General features: G+C 38.2%; 1 protein-coding gene across 1 annotated transcript in view; it reads right to left on the minus strand.

Moving 5' to 3' along the window:
• PEX7 (peroxisomal biogenesis factor 7) overlaps positions 1–23,966 on the minus strand; it is a 40,844-nt gene extending 16,878 nt beyond the window's left edge. The window contains exons 1-8 of the mRNA XM_064708341.1: positions 23,790–23,966; positions 22,408–22,465; positions 20,695–20,845; positions 16,218–16,295; positions 15,806–15,914; positions 7,005–7,111; positions 6,491–6,604; positions 3,488–3,543 (exon numbers count right to left, since the gene is read on the minus strand). Coding sequence (XP_064564411.1) covers positions 3,488–3,543; positions 6,491–6,604; positions 7,005–7,111; positions 15,806–15,914; positions 16,218–16,295; positions 20,695–20,845; positions 22,408–22,465; positions 23,790–23,913 — 797 coding nt within the window. The 5' untranslated portion in view covers positions 23,914–23,966. The remainder of the gene's footprint in view (positions 1–3,487; positions 3,544–6,490; positions 6,605–7,004; positions 7,112–15,805; positions 15,915–16,217; positions 16,296–20,694; positions 20,846–22,407; positions 22,466–23,789) is intronic.
• Positions 23,967–24,815: the final 849 nt, after the last annotated feature.

Genomic DNA, 24,815 nt, shown 5'->3' on the forward strand with positions numbered 1-24,815 from the left:
ACAACTCATCAGGTCTACATCCTTCTGGGTAAGAAAACAAAATATTTATGATAAATATTCATTCATGAAAGCTTTACTAATGTTCTTAGGCTAGATGATGTCTTCATACATAGTATTTTCAGGTGGGTGTGAAGCAGATGTTTAGAGGGTGCTTTCCATACAAGCCCACTCAACAACTAATGCTAGCATTCACACACAACTACACCAGACACAAGTCACAGTAGCCTGTGGATGTATAAAGCCAAGAACCTTTCAAGGGCAACACAGAACTCAGTGCCAGTTTACTACATGTGTGTCACACAATTCATCCCCCTGCTCCTATTCTCTAATTCCTGCTCTGACTTGTAAAAGTTCCTCCTGCAAACTAGAAAAACTGTCAGAGGAGAGCTTAGTGTCAAGCTACTTTTGGATACAGGCTGATCAGGGCAAGGATGTTACTTCAGGCATTAACTGGGAACATCTAACTATTTACACACTAATATTCTGAAGAGATTATTTCATTATAGTTCCTGTGAAGTATCAACATTATGAAGCACTTTGGATACAGAAGGACATTTTCCATTTGAGGAAAATAAGAAAAAAAGACCAAATGAGCAAACACCCACTTTTTTCACCTTGAAGGAAAATACCAGAAAAAGAATACAAGGATAGTAAGGATACCTAGCTGAAATGAAACACAGTCTATTTTATGATCAGCCTTATTCTGTAAGATTTCTTTGTGATCTGAGTTGCTAAACTTGACATAGTGATGGAGAGCTGGAGATAGTGGTTTACTTTACAGTGTGTTGCAGAGATGATGTCCAATATAAAAGTACAACTTTTAACAAAAATTGCCTTTCTGCCTTAGGGATAAGCTTCTGTGAATATGATCCAAGCTCTGGCCTGATACCAGCTTAATGAAGCTCTATAATTTATCAGCTCTTCTGTTTAGATTTTGGTGAGCACTGTCTGTGACTAATGCACCAAAATTTCTTCTTTATATGGAAGAGTCCAAAAATACAAAATGGTGATTCCAGTAAAAGATGACACTGGTGTTCTTCCAAACTGAATTTTGACAGAGATAGCATTTAAGAATATGCATGCAGACCTAAAGTAGTTCTGGAAATATTACAGTACTTTATGTATTTCCTGGCATTTTAATGATTCATTTGTGTTCAATCTGCTCTTTATTTAGCCTACATTTTTTCTGAACTCTTCCAAAGAGTAAGGAAATGGTACAGAAAACATTTGTCTGAATGAAGCATTTACTGGACAGGGATTATAAATCATTATACCAAGGTATGTAAAAACTCAAGTTGAAATCAACATACTCATCCTCTTTTTCTCAGCTCCCAGTATCAAGTTGTGAACTAGGTTTCTTCTCAGTATCTTGACTACAGTGCTCACATTCCATGATTATACTATTTGCAAAGGAGCAAGCTAAGCATTGTTAACTTTGTTTTCAACCTAATTTTTTCTTTTAGATAACCAGTCGTGATTATGTGTCAAACTAGCTGTATGACCTGAAATAAATAAAACCCCTGCTTCCTACATGGTAGTTTGATAATCTGAACTAATACTTGCAGCTGTTTAGTTAAACTATAAAGCTTCAGTAACTTTTAAGATTACAGAACTCTGACAGTAAAGGATTGCTCCAACACTATGCTGTATCTGTTATCTACTATAAACTAATGCTTTCAGGTAATTCTGAGCTTCAAACAGACACACCAAAGAATATAAATGAACAATATCATAAACTGCTATTAAAATAACACTGCAATGAATCTGTTTTTAAGGGGCTGCCATACCATGCTGTTCTATGAATCAAAATTCAGCAACCCCCACCAAATGGGGCTAAAATGTCACAGGCCTTGAGTAGATTCAACAAGATCCATAATTAATTCCATGTACTAGAATCCCTACTTCTCTTCCACCTTTTATACATTGATCAAGGATTTTTATTCTTAAATTGAAACATACATGTATGTGTGCATATATTCACATCCATGTGTGTGTGGGGCACATGGATGTGCACATATGACAGGACGTGTGCATGTATGCACATGTGGAGTCTGTGTGCATCCAGTAACATGACCCTATGTGGTAGAGGTACAATATAGCCTTTAAAAGAGATGTTCCTAAATTCTTATGGCAACAATTTTCCTCCATTATACAGAATATTCTACTTGTGACACCTTTTCCAAAGACTTTCACCTGGCCTTCTCTGTCGTTTGTTCACTCATACCAAATCCAACAGTTTTAGAAAACTGTTAAAAATCTTTATTTGATCTCTTCAAGTCTGCTGTCTCCCCTTAGTAATGACAAGTAAATCTTTGAGCAGAAAAATTATGCCTAGAGTGAATTTTGTGAAAAGGTCCCCAAGCTCTACATTTATAGACACGATGCTTTGTGAGCCAGTAGCTCTCTCCAACTTTTCTGACAATTTTCACATAAGAAAATGTCAGAGCTGAAATTGCTCTAGATTTCAGTACTGCATGAAGCACATTAGCACCAAACCTGAAGGATATATAACTGGTGTCAAAAAAGGGAAGAGCATGACAGCACAATCAAGTCACTTCAATGCTCAATGGGTTAACTTCGTGATGCAACTTTATATGATGCTACAGCAGAAGACCGGATAGATTTATGATTTGGCAACACATACAGGCATTGAGAATTAGCAACAGAACCCTTTGGCAGCAGAACCTCTCTAGGTCTGCTGTCAGACCAATTAGGACACAACCAGAAGTGACATTACTTGAGATGATGCGGACAAGTGGGATAACTTTGCAGTCCTTTATGGAGGCAAGAGGGCTTCTCCCATTTCTTAATGTACTGCCTACTACATTCAGTCCATGTTAGAAAATTAAAATGTATATCAAACAATTTGGTTGAAGTATTCAGGAATATTTCATAGTGCATTGACTTGTGACACCACGTATCTTAGAGAAATCCCAGTATCAAATCAAACTTCCTTAAGACTTTAAATTAGCTTTAAAACAACAGTACTATGAGATCCTCAGCAGTATCAGATACACTGAGCAACCAGGGGAACTTGCAGAAGGTGCTGTCTAAATTCAGCATACACACTATGGAACACTACTAAAGCTTCCTCAGATACTGGTAGGACAAAAACATTGTTCATAAAAAGCCTAAATAAAAATGTGCCACAGAAACACATGAACTCACCTAACTAATTTAATTTAAGAGGGTATTACCTTCTCATCGGACATTATCCCAGCTGGATGCAACTATGCTCATATCATATGCTCAGCAGATGATGTGAAAAGGATTGCAGAAAGCATCTGAGAGAGCAGATATTGCTCAGCAGAGTGACTGAGCTGGGCTTTAAGTGACAAACCCATGTGTTTTTCAACATAGCTTATGAAGCATCTGACAGCAACATTAACTGCTTTCCAGTATATCCACTCTGGAACTGTTTTCTATTGCAAGCCATATTAAAATAGATCACTTTTCTGTTTTTATCCAGTTAGAGAAAATACTGTACCTTACAGTAAAATCATAGGAGCAAGAGGCCAATATAGTTGCATGGAATGGTGAAAACTGCAAGAAAACAAAACAATTTTTAAAGTTAAAACACTGTGAACACATACAGGCTTACTGTAAGCAGCAAGTTATCAAAGTTTAACTACTTAAATGGTTTTGGTTCATATCACAGCATGCTGCAACAAAACAGACTACATCAATGTATTTCACCCCCATGCTTCTAATTACAAAGAATCATAGCATTAATAATCACAAGGACTGCTCTGTGGAATCCTGTTTTGCTTAGATTTCATTACAGCAGTACCAAATAACTCTGTTGTAAAGTTAAGAAGTTCTGGAACAGTCATATAAACTGTCATTAAGTTCTGCTTTTGGCTAATAGACTAAGTTTCATCTTGTTATGTAAATCAAGTTTCAAACCAGCTATGTGACCAGTTAATTATTTTCAGAGAGACAAAATCTGTGCCATGCTGCAGAGAATATAAGATATATTACCATCATTATTCTATATCCCCACAATTTTGAAATTATTTATACAAATGGGAAAATTGGAGATAAGTGGAAAAACTGAAGGCAATATAACATCACTTCATGATTTCCCTCTCTCCTACAGGGCATTTTACAGGATACACTCTTCCATGGACTCTTGCAGACTGGTCTAACAACTGCAGCATAAGAAGGATGCAATTAATCAAAAATTATTCATCTCAGCTCTAGTTTTTTTGCAACCTTCAGTTTCCAACTATTTTAAAATCTGTACTTCTCAGTAAGAAATACAACAAGCCACAGACTTGCAGGTCCCCCACACTGTGGTTCACGGTTAAGTCTTCCTGCAACACTTCTAATATTATTCACAGCAACTACAAAGTCAAAAGTTAAGTCTAGGCTATTGCCACAACCACCCAGGTTGTCCAGAGAGCAGTGTATGTTGATGGCTGCTGAAGTCTGCTGACTCTTTATTATAGCAGAATTGAGGAATGTGCATGCTGGAACTTGAACATCTGTTGATTTCCTGCAATTTTTTTTGAGGGGAAAAAAAACGCAAAACAAAACAGGTTCTGCACCTCGGGAAAATGAATACTAGAGGGGAAGAAATACTAGAGGGCAACGAAAAACAATGGTACACTTTCCATAAGCCCCCTTTTCATGTTCTCATATTTTAAGATAAAGCAAAACCATACTGTCAAAGTTTTATCATTAACCTTAAGTATCCTAGAAACTTAGCTAAGCAAACTCTATCAAAATACTTGCCAGAGTACTACACATGTAAGTTGAAAAAATTTGCATAATGTCTTTCTGCTACAAGAGAAAATTCTGTTCAATTTAGCTGTAAGATAGCACAATTTTAGATACCACCACATCATCCATCCTGACTCCAACATATCTTTTTAGGTAAATTTGAAAACTATAACCGTGTTTCAGTGTAAGATATTGAAGCCAGCTAAGAACGTGAGGATCAAATGCACCAACATCAAAAATCACCCAAAAAGGACTCCAGATGACCTCAGTGCTCTGATAATGCCCTGTACTGCAGTGAAAGACCATAAAAATCTGAGGAATCCTGACAGTTTTGTTTTGGGTAGAATTCCTTGCCAGCCTCAGATCTGCTGCCAAGACTTGCGGTTTCCACTTTTTTTTCCACTTCAAACTGTGTGCTCCTGTACCCCTCCTTTGTGTCAAGGCTTGCAATTGTGTGGTTGAGCAACAAACTGAAACAGTTTAATGATCCAGACAGAAACTAGTCACTTCCAGGGACAGGGTTTTCAGTCAGAGCCATCAGCTGCAGCTTCACAATCGCTTGTGTCAGCACAGCACAGGGGAAGGGATATCAGTAGGGGCAGCTGCCTCTACAGACGCAGCATCCAGGCCTCTCCCTCAACTCACTGTGACTGGTGAGTTACACCACACAAGTGGAGATACTGCACCACTTCGAAGGGCTGCCCCACACTGTCATATCTTATGTGCTCAGGGACCATGGCTGTCTTGAAATGGAAGCAATGAAAGCCTGGTAGGATGGAATAGAAGCCATGTACTCTCAGTGAACCTCCTTTGCACATGGATGCATCTTCTCCTATGAAAAATATTTCACAGAGCCAGATTAGAGAATAGTCATGAAGGCATTAAATTAGAAAAAAAAGACTCAGCATCAATCACCAGTGAGGAAAGCACACCAGGGGTAGCAGGGATAAGGAGAGCAGGTGCTCCTCATGTTATCTGACCATGAAAAGGATTTGTGATACAGAATAACTACCTGAATCACACCCTTTTCTGACAAATTACAAACTAAGCACAGTAACTTCTAAATATGTTAGAAACATATCAATGTGAAGCAAAACACCAATCCAGGATAACTTCTTCTGCAAGAAAAAGTTTCTTTCCTAGAAAATATTAATAAACATACCTGTTCGAGAAAGGCTTTAAAAGAATTAGGAACTATCTCCTTTTCCAGGAGACTTTGATATTGATGTATTATACTCCCACACTCTTTGTTAGTTTCAATGTTTCCCACTGAAACACAGTTTTAGTTTTTGAGCTTACCTAAAAAGATATTTGGATACATATTTTCATACAACATGATAAAAATGTCATTGTGTGTTGAGAGCAAATTCTTATTGGTGGGTATTCTAGCTCTACACAGATAAACTGAAGTCATCTGTAGCCTTTCATGCATACAGTTTCAAAATCCCTTTGAATGCATTAATAATTTCTTTGTATACACAAAAGTATATATTCGCAATGTGTTTTGTATCTTGTCTTCTGTGAATATTGGCCCTTTGTGTAGAAAGAGAAAAGCATCATTTAAAAATGAGTAAGGGGAAGTGTTTTCCCCATCTCAAATTTCCCTCATAATTTAGCTGAAAGTAATCTTCAAACCCTCTCCCAAGCCCTCTAACACCCTGTTGGTTTTTTCCTTCGCTATCAGATAACATAAAATATTACTGGCTTCCAGAAAAATTTGTGTAACAATTCAGTGATGGTCACTGGGAAATAAAACACAACTTACTTTTACTCTTCTGATAGCATAGGTATGACCAAGCAAGACGAACACTGGTTGCCGGATGTTCCTCAAATCCCAGCCTTTTAAGCTACAGTCAACTGCACCAGTCACCAGCAAGTTCTGATGATTTCATAAAACAAAGATATACCATGACAATTTAATTACTAAATTGTAGCAATGTATATGTTGGATACAGAAGTTAGATAAATCAAAAAATACAGATTCATATATCATAAATGAAGTGACACCCACAGTATGTAAATTAAAGAGCACAGACAAACACAAACTGGTCTTCCACTTTTGACTACTATGCCCACTGGAGTTAAGCAAAATCTCTGATCTGCTTGGGCTGACCATCTCTTAGAACAAAGCTCTTCCAGAGATGTAATAGTGAATGAGAACAACAATGCAACCAGGCACGCTTTCATAAAGAGAAGATGCAATAATGTTGTAGTAAAACCCCCTGCTATTTAATGAGAGGGGTTCAATTAGCAGAACAGTGGGATGAACGGTTTTATACCTCATCATATTTGCACCAGTCACAGCTCAAGACCTCAGCCTGGTGGGCTGGTATCACAAGTTTGACTCCTGGGGTTTTCACATCCCAAATTCTTAAAGTCTGATCACCTGAAACAAAGAGAAATTGATCCAATGTTGTTGCATCAGTTACAATTTCAATTAATCCATTAGTACTTAGCAGACAAGTGTTTCTTAGCTTTCTCATCTACCCCTAAAGACCTAGAGCATTTGTATACACCCTTCTTACAAATTCCTAACAGTTTGTAAAGATACTGAAAGCTGCATCAGCTGACAGGACAACCAAGCTTTTCAATTTTTAAAATTGGGATTTTAAAGCCCTGAATATTTAGCTTTGTGTCAACAAAAATGGATTCTCTAGCTCTCTAACTTCCAGAGAGAGAAAATTACTTAGAATTTATTATTATTATTACACTTATGTTCATTCAAGAGACAAGTTTCATCACTAAAAGGTGATTAAAACACTCATGATTTCTATAGGAAGCATATATCAATACTACCTAAATTTAAAAAACACTGTTTTATGCTGCTACTGAAGAAATTATTGATAATTCTGTATAATTATTGTTTTCATGCCGTTTATATACAAGCACTTTGATGGTTTTAGTGCCCTGTTGGTCACTGGCTGTAAAGTATACAGCTGGGCACAAGAAAAATCATAGCTCTTTTCAAGAAACTGGCTAGAGATCAAATCCACTCCTAGAGCCACAGCAACACTCCTAACTGCACAAACCACCAGACTCTGCAGACTTCCCAAAACAAACGTCCCATGAAACATTTGGGAAGTTTAAATAAATAAGGCAGAGAGAGCTTAGTTCACTACATGTCACAAGTCCAGCCTTCTGACCACAGAGACCACGAGGAGCATGCTCTGGTGTTGGCTGGCTCGTCCTCAGCCCTCAGAACTGGGAGAGATGCTGCACTCTTGGTGGATAAATTCCCCCTCTGTAAGGTGGGAACAACACCCAAATTCTCCCTGTTTTCGCTGCCCTCCCCTACTGTCAGGAGGAAGACTGCTGCTCAGTACAAGGATAGCACTCCTGACAATGGCACCCTGCAGCCAGCTGAAGCCTCAAACATCGCTGCAGAGCTCATAAAAACAGGGCAACATATGGAGAGGAAGAAACACGAGCAGCAGGGTTTTGGCAAAAGAACAGGTAGCACGCCCTGGATCCACTCTCCATTAGCCTTGCTAATCTGCTTGCCTGCAGAGGACAGTTCAGTTTCAGTTTTAAGTCTTTCTGAGATATTATAATGGACTTCTTAAAAAGCTTTTATTTTAATTTCATCAGATAACATAGATTTGAAGGGGAAACACATATTTCACGACAGACAGGATCATTTTACCCAAGCAATATATAAATCCAGGTGAACTAGAATGAACTGCTACAGAGATACTACAGTAGCATTATGAGGGCCAAATGCATTTGGAAAAGTAAGTTATTCAGCCAATATCAATTTTGACACTAAATGTAAAATTGCCTCAATTACTTCTTTTTAAATAGAAAATACTGATGCATGAGAAAAATGAAAAAAATTGTTATTTTTCCGCGGTTTTTTGTTGTTGTTGTTGGTTTTGGTGTTTTTTTTTAAATTTGAAAATGCTAGAGTTAGCAGTTATAATTCTGGCTGGCACTATTAGTGAAATGTTTTTAATGGAGTAACACAACATGCAAGTGAACCTTTCTGTGAATAGAAAAGACTGATCTAAAGCCAAACGAAAATCCAATTTTTCCATTTAGGTAGAAAAATCAGATTAATAAAAAAAACCCTGATAAACAGTGCAATCCTGACTCAGTGCACCTTTTAAAAAACTTTTTTTAACCTCAAGCTTATTTCCATTCATACATATATATTTACATTTAATTTCAACAAAACCTGCAGTAAAAAAATTTGAAATTTCCACATTTCAATGAGTACTACAAATACTGAGGATGCACTTCTTCTATAAGATAAAGCAAAAGTAGGATAATAATAATAGAAACTACAAGGAAAGCACACCTAGTACAACCATATCTATTAGCAGACACTTCTAGCTGACACACTAAAGTAAGCAACCAGAAAAGTACCCAACATTTCCCCCCTAAAATATTTCTATTTTTGTAAGAAGCAGTTTCTCTATGGCAACAGACTTTTACTGGCCCATTAGATAATTTATTATGATTTCAGAATTGTTTATACATTGTACTTGCTTTCTTTCTTTCTAATGAATATTTGTTAAATCTTGGACGAATCAATAAAACTACACAATGTACACTCATCTATTCAAAACTTTTCAATTGATGCTAATCTACAAGTACATCATTCTTATACAGAAGATAAAGATTGCTAATGTGAATGACAATGTCTAACAGTGAAAAGATAAAGTATTTTCAAGATTTAAATCTCATGTAGGCTTAATACTATCTTTTATTTTCACAGATATATTTTACCCAAATTCATAAATCATCATCTCCAAAGTCCTGTGAGAACAACCAGCTAAGCAATCATTTCTAAACAGTGCAGAGGTATAACAGTAACTACAAAAAATAGCTAGGTATTTGGGAGGTTAATAAAACCCCATGAAACCTTAAACACTATCTGAAGGAGAAAAAAATTCTAACTAGGACAGGTACAATGTTTTTCAGGAACCAGCTTCCACTAGACCAGGTTGCTCAAAACCCCATCCAACCTGGTGTGGAACACTTTCACAGATGAGGCATCCACAGCTTCTCTGGGCAACCTGTTCTGGTGCCTCATCGCCCTCCAAATACAGAATTTCTTCCTAATACTTAACCTAAACCTACCCTCTTTCAGTTTAAAGCATTACCTCTACTTCACTACATTCATTTGTAAAAAGACAAAACCATCGCAATTAAAGCAGTGCCACTGAATGATGACAAGTTTACATTACTTGCTACCTTACATGTATTTTTAAATACTGAACCAGATTAAATTATTTAGCCTGAATTAAACAGAAAATCTGTGGGAAAATTAAAAGCAGAACCCAAATCTCATGACTCTCAAAACCAATCATTTTATGTGTGTTAAAATGATAGTGCTGATTGCTTCTATCACAGATAATTATTCTGATTTTGGCTGAAATAGAGATATTTTTCTTCCAAGTAGCTGGTACAGTGCTGTGATTTGGATTTAAGATGAGAATGATGTTGCTAACACACTGATGTTTTGGTTGTCACTGAGGAGTGCTTACACTAAGTCAAGGACTTTTCAGCTCCTCATGATGCCCTGCCAGCGGCGGGGCTGGCACTGCACAAGAAGCTGGAAAGGGACACAGCCAGAACAGCTGACCAAAGGGATACCCCATAACACAAGGCATCATGCTTAACCTACAAAGCTGGGAGAAGAAAAAGGAAGAAAGAGATGTTTGGAATGACGGCACCTGTCTTCCCAAGTAACCATAATGCATGACGGAACCACACTTTCCAAGACATGCCAGAACACATGCCTGCCCATGGAAAGTGGTGAACAAATTCCTTGTTCTGCTCTGACATTCACAGCTTTTGCTTCACCTATTAAACTGTCTCTACCACAACCCATGAGTTTTCCAGCTTTGACCCTTCTGATTCTCCCTTAATCCCACTGTGGGGGAGTGACTGAGTGGCTGCGTGAGACTGAGCTGTCAATGGGGGTTAAACCAATACAACAGTACAAGAAAACTTAGAACAGGAATAATAAAGCTCATGGAATTCCACACAAAGTGACAGATATAACAGTGACACACATAACAGCTTCAGTGAAATCATCCAAAAGCACTACTGAATAAACAAAATCTATCACCATGTAGCACAACTTACCTAGCAAGCACACATAATTACCAGTGGAAATGTACTTTCCAACTGGTCAGTTCTAGTCTGATACAAAATGCTGTCAAACTAAAAATTACAAGAGTATTAAATTATTATAGGGAAAAGCCCAACTAATTATTTTTCTAAAAAGAATAAAAAAATGAAATGAAATGAAATGAAATGAAATGATTACTTTTTGAAAGTTACTGATATGTTACTGAAACACCACTACTGAGAAGCTGCACTAATTCAGCAAATGTTCTCTCACTAGAACACCTAGTGTACACCTTCCCCAGCTCATTATTTCATGCAATATGATTGGTTCAATCATAGATGTTTTTACAATTTGAATACCAAACACAGAAAGGTGCACCAAGACTACATGCCAGCTTGATCTATGAAACTACAGCTTGGCAACCCCCTTACTACACACATTTATTACCAAGAGACCAGTAAGCAAGAAGAGACTTCTTAAAAAGCAACTCACTAACTCAGGGCTGGTAGTAAAACAGAACATGAGATAAAAAATGGATTTTAGTTTCAATGTTAAAGTCTAGCACTCAATGCAAGGACTTACAAGAGTGGGATCTGGATTTACAGATTCATTTGTAAAGTAGCAAAGCTACAGTCATCCAACACTTTTGTCAACATAATAAAACTGTATCAGAAATTATCACATCTTGTTGTGATACAAGAAAAATTTTTGCCCTGGGCTTTGAGTCTGAAAAACAAGTCTTTGAGCAAAGAATACAATTAATTGATCTATTCTGATGAATACACACATTGTCAGGCAGATTTCAAACAAATTTATTTCCCTTATTAATGAATTAAGATATTATTAAAATTATGTACCTGCCCTAATCAGTAAACTTAAAGACTGATTTAAAAAGGAAAGCAGTATTAAAACTAAGGCCCCAGTATTTAATAAAATAGCTATCAGTCATTCTAAATCTGGGCTTTGTTAAATCCAAAACATCCATATTTTTATTTGTCAGTGTTGTATCTGTATCGAAGAATACTTGCAGATAAAGTTGAAATGGTATTTATTAGGTACTTTATATTGTTAAAGGACAATAAACCCAACTGATACTAAAAAGGATTCTTTCTTTATAAACCACAGGACTAAGCAAGGCCTATTGCTCTGCAGTCATGGAGAATCATTTAGCAGAACTGATTAACATTTGACTAAATACTACTACTGTGTGCATTTCAAATGCTTTTTGTGAGATTCTTACCAATTTGCTCTCTGGGTTAAAAAAAAAAAAATCTAGGCAAATGACATAATGACTCATTAAACCCCTTTAGCCATGAGGCTGCTGTTAATGCTGTTAGTGGCTTCATGTCACTTCTTTAATGACATTTTCCACATCAGTGTGTTTCCAGCGTAAGGCAGACATTTACCAGGGCTCTGGTTTGGTGCCACACGTACACCTGAACATCCTGCTTATCTGCTCAGAAATTGTTACTGACATCACAACAGCATTTATTTACACATCCAGAATTAAAAGTTTGCTCTGTTACTATGAACTCCCAATTTAAAAAATAACAGTAACAAAAAAAAGATAAGCCATTTACTTTCAGATTTTGGAGTACAAATGATTGTGAATGAAGACAACAGCATGGTAAAATACCTCGCATGTCCCTGTAAATGTTAAATGGAAGTTTATTAGATGCTGAATAAAACCTAATTTGACTGAAGCATGAGACATATATATCTTCTGCAATTCAATTGCATTTTATTGTCCACTGCAGACAAGCTCAGTTTTCTTGTATGTATTCAGAATGGAGACTTAATGAAGCAAAAAAAGCTATACCCAGTATCAAATTCTTTCTCAATTGCTTTTTATTGCCATCTTGGATTTCTCATTTTCTTCACTTGTATTCCTCTTCTAGTCTCATAATAGCTTGAGAAAAAGCCATATTTCAAAATCAAATATAAGCTTCAGGCATAGGTTGATCCTTTTGAACAGCTATTTTACTGTGGTTTGCAATTCCGTCTGGTTTTCTGTTTTCAGTGTTCACAAACTAATTAGTTACATGGAAATTAAACTTCTGCAGGATTCTATAGGGATTCAAATAAAGGCAAAAAAAATGGCAGGGGTGTGGCATGCAATATGATTTTAGATCTTCTTTCCCCTTGCTTACATCCTTTAAAAGAAAAACAAGAGTGCATTGTTTTACTTACATTTAGTTTAATCTGAAGTATTTAAAGAGCAACATTTTTTCCAATCTGTGGTTTACAATGTACCTAACTTACCTTACTCATACATGCAGAATTGAAGATGCTGCCACATGAAACAGTTCATTCCTCAAGCATTGCAACTACATTATTAAGATAGCAGTAAGCACATGGTTGTGAGTAGGTATGTGTGAGGTGGGATGAGAAAGGAGACAAGTGGGGCAAAAGAGAGAAAAAAAAAGACACAGACACACAGATACCCTACAATCCCAAAGCACTACAGACTCCTTCAAGAAAAGAATGGTTCAATAATCTTTAACAACATCCAAAAAAAGCTTTTGTTTTTAAAAGTGAAGAAACTCAAGTGAGATGAAAAGAAGTGCATAAAGTTTCCCTCCAGATGCATTTCAGTCACTAATTTTCAAGACAACAAAAAGTTGCAAAATAAGAGACCACAGAACTGCAGGTCAACCTTTCCATCAAGCACATCCCAAAGAAGGGAACAGCTCTAAATTTGACACAGCTCTATCACATTGAGATTCAAGTTTCTCTCCAGCTCCAACTTTAGCTCAATAGAAGATGAATCATCAGTGAAATTTAGCTTTCTGTCCCATGATTTTCCATCATCCTCATAGAGTATGCAGATCATAGCAAGTTTTAAATGAGGACAACCAGCCTCCTTGAACAGTTCCACTTTACTTTCATCACATACCTTGACTGACAGACTAGAATGCCATTAAGCACTGAACAATAAACTCTCTGAACACCAACTGTGTGATGTACGTTTCTTGCAAGGAACTGGCCTTTACACACAGAGCTAGAGGGTCATGAATCCTTCTACTATCCACAATCCTTCTGACCAAAGAAATGACTGCCAATATGTATTTTCTATAGTAAAACAATCCAATCAAACCACAGGAAAATTACAATGCAAACACAAAACCTTTTCCACATCAGCATGTCATGATTTCTACGTTATTTCATCTAGAAGTACACCAGACATTTTATTTTGGAAACTGTAAGAAAGTTCATCATCATTTTGAAGACGACTTCTTCTAAAATCTAATGATTTTATACCCAGAATTACACTATCAGTGTACCAACAGCAGATTTTTATTTCACACCCGAGTGAGAACTTCACACTTAGGGAACAAAAATAATGTGTCTTTTGTGCATGTTGTTTTTCCATCAATGAGTGAAAACTGACTGCAATTAGCTTTAGGATCCAAAAGCATATTAGTCCCTTTCAAGCATCAAAGTAAAAATTCACAAAAGAGTATGAACTCTGTAGTGTTCTAGTCAAAACTTCCAACAGCTGCACCCACTGAGTCACTCAAAGATCAGATCAATTGTTGTACCAAATTTAGGTATCACAACATATGGCATCTAACAATCAATGTTTCCCAAAATTGTTCAAGGGGCAATCTATTAGAAGAAAGTTTGGCTACATATCCTAGAGGTTCAAATATGAAGTAATTAGTTGTACCAGCAAAGCCCTTTTGTTCATCTAGAATGCCAGAAATTTTGTATGACTAAGACTACCATGGATAGGAGGGTTCTAAGCAGGACTTTGAAGAGAACATTCCTTAGAACTTGCAAAAAACACTTAAGCACTTAACCTTGACCAAATGGTACTCAGGTACTTATTTTGTTTGTAGTATATAGATAGTTGCATTTCAGTAGAACTGTTCATACAGTGTACAGGCCTCAACCCCATAAGTTTCTGCACATCATGCTAGACAGGTATCCATCACATAATGTGGAAAAACCCATGCTCCAACATTTGGCTTTCAAGCACTACTATGTATAACAAACAAATGTTACTCATTCATCATTCTAGCTAAACTCTGCAGGCAGAAGCAGTTGGAAACAGCCAGACTGAAATTTTATGAAAGCCACATGTACTTTTTCATCTGGCTTCCCACAGAATAGGAAAAAATAGTATCTGTGTGTACATACTGTCTCTCCAACTTCAGTAACAGGAAAACATAGTTATGTTTACCCTCTCAATATTACAGCCAAACAATTTCTACTAAAATCAGTACAGAAGTACAACAGATATGAAATCTGAGAAATTTAGGCCACCAGAGTTAATCTATCAATATTTGTATTAAGACAGTTCCTTATGGCCCTTTTAATTCCCAGGCAAACTCTGTGGCTCACAGCACCTCTCTCCCAGTTAATCATCAGCTGGGCCCCAGGTTTCACTGCAGAGCTCTCCCTGTGCCTCTGCAGCCCGAGCAGTGTTTGGGAAACACTACCATCTCACCTCTCTCTGCCACTGTGTACACCTAACTCAACTGTGATTGTATCTACCAGCAAGACCCACAGCCCCTGCCAAAGCAGAGAACAAAAATTGATTGAACAAGGCACAGAGATCTACAGAATTGCTTAAAAAAGCTCAGTGGGAACTGATGACATTTCTCACAGAGTTAATAGACTACCAACATTTGAGATAATATGAACAAAAACATAAGCCAAAACACAAAATAAAGTATATAACATGATTTAGTGCTCAATAACAAGAGTGAGAGGAATGGAAGAGAGATATATAAAATAACAGAAAAAACTGCCACAAGGTCACTGCTAGAAAACTGCTGGGCCCCATTTAAATGGCCATGAGAATGATCTACTGACTGTAACAGAACCTACAAATCCAGCTGCAGCAATACATTTACCTTTCCTTGTTCCACTTTTATAGAACAAGTGTATATGACACACACTACCATCTGCTGGAAAAAGTGCTGAACTGATCCATTAACAGAGAAGGCAGCTTTTGGGATTTTGTTGTGAGAACCTCTTTACCATCATGCTTACCTGAGGCAGATGCAAAACAACCTGGGATGTGTGGAGACCATATAGTGCTGTAAATGACTGCTTCATGGCCTTTAAAAGTGCATAATGACTTCCCCACAGCTGGATCCCACTGAATAAAGGAAAAAAGAAGACTGCTGAGATATACATTCAGTAAGAAATGAAAGGTCTCACACATTGAAAAAATCCCAGCTTCATACATACAGAAAGGATTAGATGAATGTTTTTTAAAAAAGGTATTTGTAAGTTTAAACTGGTATCATCTCAGAGTATAAACAACCTCTCAATTAAAGCAGAATTTCAGCTGCAGAGTAAAAATAAACAGGAAAAGAGAGTCCATGTTGTTTCTTAACACAAAGGACTACGAGATCCAAAAGAAATCACACTTTTCACCTTCAACAGAAAACCAACATACCAGCTTGGCTGTTTGATCCCATGAACCAGACACCACTAGCTGCTCTCCTCTAGTTTGGCTCCAGTCAACACTATATGCCTGTAAATGACATAAGAGTATAGTTTAGAAGGAGCATTAGAATACAAGTTTCAGGCTGTAGTTAGCCAGAATTTCACAAAATAGACTTGGATTTGCAGATTGTATTCTACTCAGCTGAAGTACAGCAAAACCTCCCAACAATGCCATTTGCCTGAACAAAAATTAAATGCAGCCTCTCAGTCAGACATTAAAGGTACATACAGGCTAAGAAAAGTATCTGAAAAAGCAAAGATGGGCCAAAATGGAGGAAAAATAAAAGTTGCAACAACACCACATACATCTACCATCACTAGGAGTCTACCACTTTAAAAGACATAATTCAGACTTGATTTCTTATTGCTGATCCAATTTTATTCAAAGATCTACAGTTTCCAATTGCTAGCCATCTCTCATTGTAAATGCCATCTCTCTTCACAGGTGACTTTGAGATTTTGACTGACTAACAATAAATGCTTTTTTATTATATTTTTTATTATATCTAGCTCTCCTAAGAAATATATGTCATAAAATACTCCTGGTTACCATCTTTTCTAGGTTCTATGGCACTCTTTTTTGATCATCTAAATCCTCAAACAAGTAAAATAAGATAAATTTAAAACTCACTTTCCCTCATAACTACCCATTTCAGCTATTAAGAAATTACTTTCCACTGTGTAGTTGAAATAAGCTCCCTCTTCCCTGACAGCATATTCTAATGCTGGCCCCTGCTTTGACAGAAGATACCTTACCTCCACCCTTCACTGCTGATTTTTCAGCTCTGCTGCCTCACAAAAACAAATGCACTAAGGTAGTTCTTCAAATTATTTAAAATCCTCAGGTGTCAAGTACATGTACAACTTCATTCTTCAAATTCACATCTTTACTTGATGGAAGGTGCATTCTGTTTTGTCTGGTTTTACCTCACACCAAAGTGATTCAATAAGCTGCACTGGGGCACGAACCATTTCAGTGTAAGGTGGATAAATATTAAATAAAACAGTTCATCCACTTCACTTCCTGACCCAATCAGAGCTCCCAGGACACTTCTCAGAAATGTGGTCACTACCTACGAGTAGTAGGTGGCACTGCCCTCAACAGCTGCCCTCTCTAACTACCAAGGATCTGTACTCCACCTGGGATAATCTAGTTCTGGCACAGCACTGGAGTCAACTGTAAGTCAACAAATGCTGGGTTTGTCTTGGATAGATGGAATTGTGCATTTAATAACAGCAACCCTGTTTTGAAGGTGAAAGTGCTTGGATCTGTGTCACCAGATTACAAAAGCAGAGTAGCTGAAAGGGAAAGAAATCCAGCAACTGTCTGGAAGTCTTCTATGGAAAGCATCCTGTGTGAGAATGGAAATTGAGGCAATATTTAGCTATTTCTGAGCATTTTCTTTTTTGAGAAATATTTCAGTCTATGCTAACTTAGATGAACTGGTTTTCATCTATTTGTTTATCTTCCAGAAGTTGAACACTGCTCAGAGAAAAATAAGCTATTTTATCTGCAGCTCTCCTTTTTTATTTGACAAAGTCCTACTTTCCATATACTGAAAGCCAAACTGCTCTAGAACCCTTTTGTACTGAACTCCCTCACATTGAGCTTACAGCTCAAATGTACAAGACACTGGGACAGTACTTAACAAAAGCCATATAACCAACTGAGAGGTAATTATTTCGGGTTTTTTTACCAACTATACTCTTGACTTTTCTACTTTTGTTAGCTAACTAATTATACTACAGTTCATTAAAACATGCTCCTTTCCCCTCTAACTCTTCCACTAAAATGGTAACAAGGGAAACACATCAGTACCTCTCCATAGATTCTAAGAACAGAAGACATGACAGTTCTCCAAACTGGCTCCCAAGCTGCTCACAAATATTCCTCTCTTTGCCTTTGAATCTGTGTGATGGCCTGAGCTCAACTCCTAAGCTGCTGCTGCTTGGAAATGCCCCTAACTGTATCACTACACAGTGTGCCTCTTTCACACAGCAGCTCAGTAAGTATTTGGTTCTCATATTCATATTCAAGATTTTCCAGAGAGAAACAGATCTTTGGGAAACACCCACCTGTGTCACACAATCCACGTGGCTGGCATTCAATACATGGTATGTGGGATGTATCAGATCTGCTGCAGGGATAAGGCAAAGCACACCCAGGGCTCCCAGCTCCCTCCCAAGCTATCAGCAGGAAGATCTGCAGAGCAGGTGCTGTGACACAGGCCTGGGCACATATGGCACACAGGGCTGGCCCCGCTCAGCGCTCTGCAGCTGCAGCAGAGGCAGCAGCACCTGGGCAAACTCTGCTTCGGGCAAGAATTACCAACAGAACAGACACAGGCTCAGGAAAAACAAGAGATCCTGTCCATTTGGCATGTGACAGGTCTAGCTAATAGGGAGAGGATGAAAAGAAGACAGTGTGAATAACCCAGTAAGGTTCACTTCTACTCCCCTTTCTTTCTCATGCCATCCTCCAACATAAACGTAAAGACACTTCAATAGAAGCTGTGTTGAGCAACTGGGAAAGACTAGCAACACAGCATAAACCTTAGCTGTTAATCTTTTAGTGCTTTATCTTCAATCGTAAAATAAATGAACCCTAGCTTATTCCTAAACAGCAGCAAGAAATGCCTCTGGCAAGATGAAAAAATGAAGGAAAAAAAGATGTAAAAACATAAAAAATAGCTTAAAATAAATGTTCAGGTTCACTTTACAAGACAAATTTAATTCAAGCATTCTATTAGCTCACAATCCAGTGAGATTTCACCAAAACCAAAGTAAATCAGACTAATTTATTCATAAAATTCAGCAATTGGCTAGTGCTGGAATAAAACTCATCATCCTTTGATAATGCAAATTCACTTTTAAATTAAAAATGCACATTCTTTTTGAGAAGGAACAATGATCTCATTTAGAAAAAAAAAGAAACAGATCCCTGTCAATCATGCATTAGAAATAATATAAAATGCCATGACAAAACTGCTATTAAAAATGTCAGATAGGGATTAAGGATTAGGAAGGTAGTGAGAACACTGTCTGCGCTAGTGTTTGCCAGAAATTGCTAGGTAAATTCCTTCTGAAATCTATCCTCTTAACACAAGTTCATAAAGAATCAATACAAACCTTTCATATCTCACAATAAACTCTCACTCAGCCCATGTTTCCTATTCTTTCTGACCACAGTTGAATATGCCCACCTCTCATGCTACCAGCTCAGCTAAGACATAGACACAAATGTTTATTTCACAAACAACAGATGGTGTAACAGAACCAAATAAACTTACTGACGCAATTTCAATGAGAAAATGGCAGAAACAAACAAAAAAAATTTTGGTACTATGCTTCACCTACATCTTTCTGTAACTACTATCAGCCTTTGAATATTATCAAAATCCTGATCACAACTAGAAACTCCTCTCTCAAAATTCTCACTTTATACAGTAAGTGTATTAAACCAAAGTAGAAAAACTGCAAAGAAGTAAGCTACAGAAGATGGGCTCTTGTATAACTACAGTCACTCAGCTTTTAGCCTAGTGCTTCATATCTGAAAAAATCCTGAAGTTTTTGGGAATGAAATTGAATTCACTCAATCAGTTTTTTGACTGCATATCTACTAGATTATTTTATTAAGATCGATGTGCTTTAGATAAAGTATCAGTAAAGTCAGTAAAATCCAAGCTGAAACTCATTGCATCTTAAGTTCAAAGACTTAACAGAAGTGAGTGGAGGGTCAGAAGGAAAGCTTTAATAAAAAGGGAAGAAAAATCACTTTAGGGAAGATATATGTAGTACAGAATAAATAACCTTAAAACTATTCAAATGTATTTATGAACCTGAATATAATATTCTTCTCTACCCATACACCACTGCACAAAGAGACTGAGATTTTAAGAAAATCAAATGTAACAGTATCAAACCAAGGCTAAAAAAACATACACACTGGCCCAACATTTGACTGCTGTTATTTGAGTAGGATCTCACAGATGCTAGGAGGGAAAAGAATAAGCAGACCTGAGTGCAACCCCCTTGCTAAGGATGTGCATAATGTGTATCATTCCACAACCTCAAGAATAAGACTGATATATCAGCTGTCTGATTTAGACCTAGCTAATAAGGCTCTCTAAAAATCACAGCGTAACTGCAGTAATTTCATACATCACAATGATTACTTAGGCTGTAAGGAATTACAAATGCTATTTTCTGAATATATTAGATTTGTGTAATCAAGCAGCACCTACTACAGTGTATGAACATGCAGAAGAATATGTACATCCACTTTATATTCAAATTATTAATTCAAACCACAGGCTCAAAAAAGTTAGAAAATAACAAGCTGCTTTTGATTATAAGACTACAAATAAATATTATAATTATTCAAACATAAGAGCATCCATTACATTTTTTAAGTTTGCCTGATTTACCTCCAGAGTGTGCTCCTTATAGACTTGCAGTGGACCTTTGGTTTTAGCCATATCCCAAATTTGCAGAGATCCATCTCCACTACAAGTGATCAACATGTTTTCATTGTTCTCACTCCAGGTCACATCAAACAGGCCATCATTCCAGTCAAAACTAAATTGGAAAAATGAAGATATTTGTCTGTGAGAAAGCATGACATAAAACATGGACTAGTTCTGTGCAAAGAAAGTCTTTAAATTGCCTTTTTTACCATTCTAAACAGCATTTTCACATATTTGAGTTTCAAGTGAACTTCCTATTAATTTACTTGTTTGAATGTCAATTTCTACAACCCTATGCCAGAACAGATTGATTAACTTAAAGCATAAATGAGCCAAGGATATTCCACAGACAAAGAAGGAACTCTGATTCCAGTCTAAAACTTGCCACACAAACAGAGTACAACATGACTCAGTCTGATTTATGGTTTCTCCGGAATGCAAGAGGCAGTTTGTTTCTAGCAAACTGTGATAAAGAAAGAAATAAAACTGTGTTGGGAGAGCCTTATCCAATTCACACCACTATGAATCTGAGTCACAATGAAAACCCAAAAGAAACTCAGTCATGAATTTACTGAAGAACTCTACACTCCCTATAAAATGCTTCCAACACACCTACAATTGACCATATGGTATCTGATGCCATACATTAGTTACTCTGCAACAGCTACCAATTACTGCAATATTATCTGATGAGAAAAAAGAATTTCTTTACCCCCTTTTCACTGAAGCTTTAGCTAAGCTCAGGTCAAATTTGATGGCACTCTGCAGTAATGATCAGGTGCACATGGAACACTTTGATAAACAACAGTTTTTTTTATCCCTAAAACAACAATTGTTTTGGGGAGCAATATCTCCATTGGAAATGGAGAAAGAAACAGTTAAGTCTGTGGGTCAGGACTTATGAGGACTTTCTACCACAAAATAAGTGGAGTCCCTGAAAACAGAAATGAACTGTACTAAACCAGAGTACTTGCCAGAAGTAACAGTGTGTTGAACATCTTCAAAGAGTCCTGTTTTACAGTAATGAATAAGAAAAGGTTTGTCGGAATATGATCAATTATTTTTAAGCATTTCCACATCAGCCACCTTAATCTAAACAATCACTGTTTCAAGACTTTCCTTAGAACATTTTAAGTTAATAGCAGACAAGTATTAAACACCCTCCTTTCTAATCCTTCTCCCTCTTCTATCCACAACAAAATCAATCTCCTTAAAACCCCTAGAAAACTGTATCTCCTAGGAAGGACCTCCATGACTTGACGTAGCTTCCTGCTCTATTTTCAGTATAAATCAATCATACGGGCATAAATCTAGGTGTCAAGGCACTATTCCTAAAAAGGTAGAACTTATAATTTCAAGCTAGGGCAGAGAATCTGCTCTTAATTCACACTGTCAGTTTTCTACAAAATGGTTTACACTATGGAAATGGTGCAAACCAGATGATTTCCCATAACAAAATCGATGCAATGTAAACATATCTTTTGTACTGTGTGTAAATACAAATACATCAATTTCTATGTAAATAAAAGGACTGCATTCAGTATTCAATTACTTCAGAATTGAAAAAATACTTTATATCACTAAAAATAACTAAAAATATTTCAATTGTGCCTGGTACTCACAAGTACAAAGTAAGGTTTTATCTTACAAAAATAAAAGATACACCTGTATTACCTCCTGAGCAGAACAATCCCAGTTTCGTTTTGTTCCAGCACTGCCAGAGTTCCACAACCTAAACCAGTAAAACAAAACAAAACATCACAACAAATTCCCCAATGCCAAAGGAAACTGGAGTGGTTCTGAAGTAGTTTCAGAGTGCAAACACAAAGGGCATGTGAACTTTAGGAAGCCTAACAATTACTTGCATAATTAAACATCTTGCGGTCTCATGCTCTCTAAAAAAGTAATTAATTTACATCACATTGTTCTGGTTTGATTTTGGCTTTTTGGTGGTGGGGTTTGTTTTTGGCTTTTTTGTTTTTTTGTTTTTTATTTTACTCCAGTGTATCTGTCGGTGAGGTTGAAAAAGACTTGTTTATAAAGCATAAAAGTGCATTTTCCCCATGGGCCTCACATGACAGACATACCAACAAAGAGTTCCCTTTTGTCTTTTTTGTCCCTTTTGATAGCACAGGCGACCAAACACTTTTTTCATCCCTTCCTGAATATAGTAATAAAAAACACAGCTCACCAGAAACTAAATAATTCAGTTCTGATAAAACACACATCGGTTCTGCTTCCTCATCTGATGGGGATATTGTTAAAGTAATTCTACACTTGGAATTTTTTTTTTAAATTAATGTTTTGGGGAGCAATATTCCATTGGAAATGAAAAAGATGCCAGTATTGAAGAGTGCCAGATTGGCTCTTCCAAGAGACCACAGGGTCAGCAGGGCCTGCCCGGACGCTCAGGGACTCAAACAAGAACAGCTCAAGAAGGTGCAGAATCACAGAATAAGCTGAGCTGGAAAGGACCCACTAGGATCCAGTCCATCTCCCGGCCCTGCACAGCACCATCCCAAAGAGAGCATTGTCCGAACACTTCTTGATCTTGTCCGACTTGGTGCTGTGACAGCTTCCCTGGGGGGCCTGTTCCAGTGCCCAGCCACCCTGGGGGTGAAGAACCTTTTCCTCATATTCAACCGAAACCTCCCCTGACGCAACTTCAGGCCGTTCCCTCGAGTCCTGTCACCGGAGAAAGTTATCTTCAGACATTTTATTCACATTGTGTACCTCTTTACTGCCACATTTATTCTCGACCCTATCAAACGAGCGCTCCCCCCGAGGGCGCTGTGAGAAGCACCAGGGCAGCGGCGGGCTGGGAAGGGGCGGCTCCTGCCGGGCTGTGGAGGGCGAGGGGCAGCACCCGCGACAGCCCCGGCCCGCGGCGGGGCACAGCCGCCGTCTCACGGCAGAGCAAACGCAGCGGAAAGGGAAGCCGTCCCCAAATGCTCTGGCGTTTGACAGACACCGTCTGTCCTTCCGCACACCCACGTTTCCAGCCTCCTCCTGCTCAGCCACGTTCCCGGTCACCCCCGCCGCGCCGCCCCCCGCACCTGCCATGCCGTAGTACTGCGCGGCGGCGCAGGCCACGCGCCCCGGGCAGTATGGCGAGAACTCCACCGCGTACCCGTGCAGCCCGGGCAGCCGCAGGGCGCCCGCGCCCGCCGCCGTGCCCATGGCCCCCGCCCGGGCCTCCGCCGAGCCGCGGAGGAGCCGCCGCGCCCCCGGCCCCGGCGGAAGCGCCCGCCCGCCGGGCGGTGCCGGAGCCGCGGCGCCGCCACCGCCATCTTTGGCCATGGCAGGGGGCGGCCCAGCGCTGGCAGCGCGGCGAGCCGGGCAAAGCCGGCCCTCAGGATCGCCTTGTGCCCGCGGGGAATCGCTGCCAAACTGCAGGAACAATCCGCTCTGTTATACGCCGCACAGATCGGCTCGGTGCGTTTGCATCAGCTTAAACATATGAGATGCCTCAGTCATAAGTGTGTGCGTTAGATTTCATTTTTCCTTTTAAAAAGACCTTCTAAGGTTTTCATTCTCCTAATTTCTTGAATAGATCTGCATATTTTATCATTCTTCTCAGTATGCAATTGTTCTTTATTGTAGTCCTTTTATGAATAAACTTCTTACACCTGTGACAACTTCTGTTTAAGTCAGTGGGAATTTTGCCTTTGAAAGGAAAAGGTGGTCAGGGGGTGTTCAGGCTTAGAAAATTAATAGCAGAGCAGCAGCTGCAGTTTTTGCCCTATATATATATCCATATCTATATCCCTTAAAATAAAGACACTGAGATTATTCCAGTTGGACACAGACCACCCTAATTAGTAACAATGACCCATCTATTTAAAGACAGACCCATCTCTTTAAAGATAAAAATGCAAAAGTATCATTTTACACTTTCAGAACTTACAGCAAAAGCAAATTAAATTATTTAATCACAGATACCTCATGGAACTTGGACCATAGTTATGTACTCCTGCTACCTGGCCTTATATTTAAAATGAAACCTTGACTACAAAATCCACTGTAAAGCCACAAAGTATCCATTTTCTTAAACAGGCACTCAGGTGCAGAATTAGGTGTTC

This window comes from Zonotrichia leucophrys, chromosome 3, assembly GCF_028769735.1.
Source record: "Zonotrichia leucophrys gambelii isolate GWCS_2022_RI chromosome 3, RI_Zleu_2.0, whole genome shotgun sequence".
NCBI lineage: Eukaryota > Metazoa > Chordata > Aves > Passeriformes > Passerellidae > Zonotrichia > Zonotrichia leucophrys.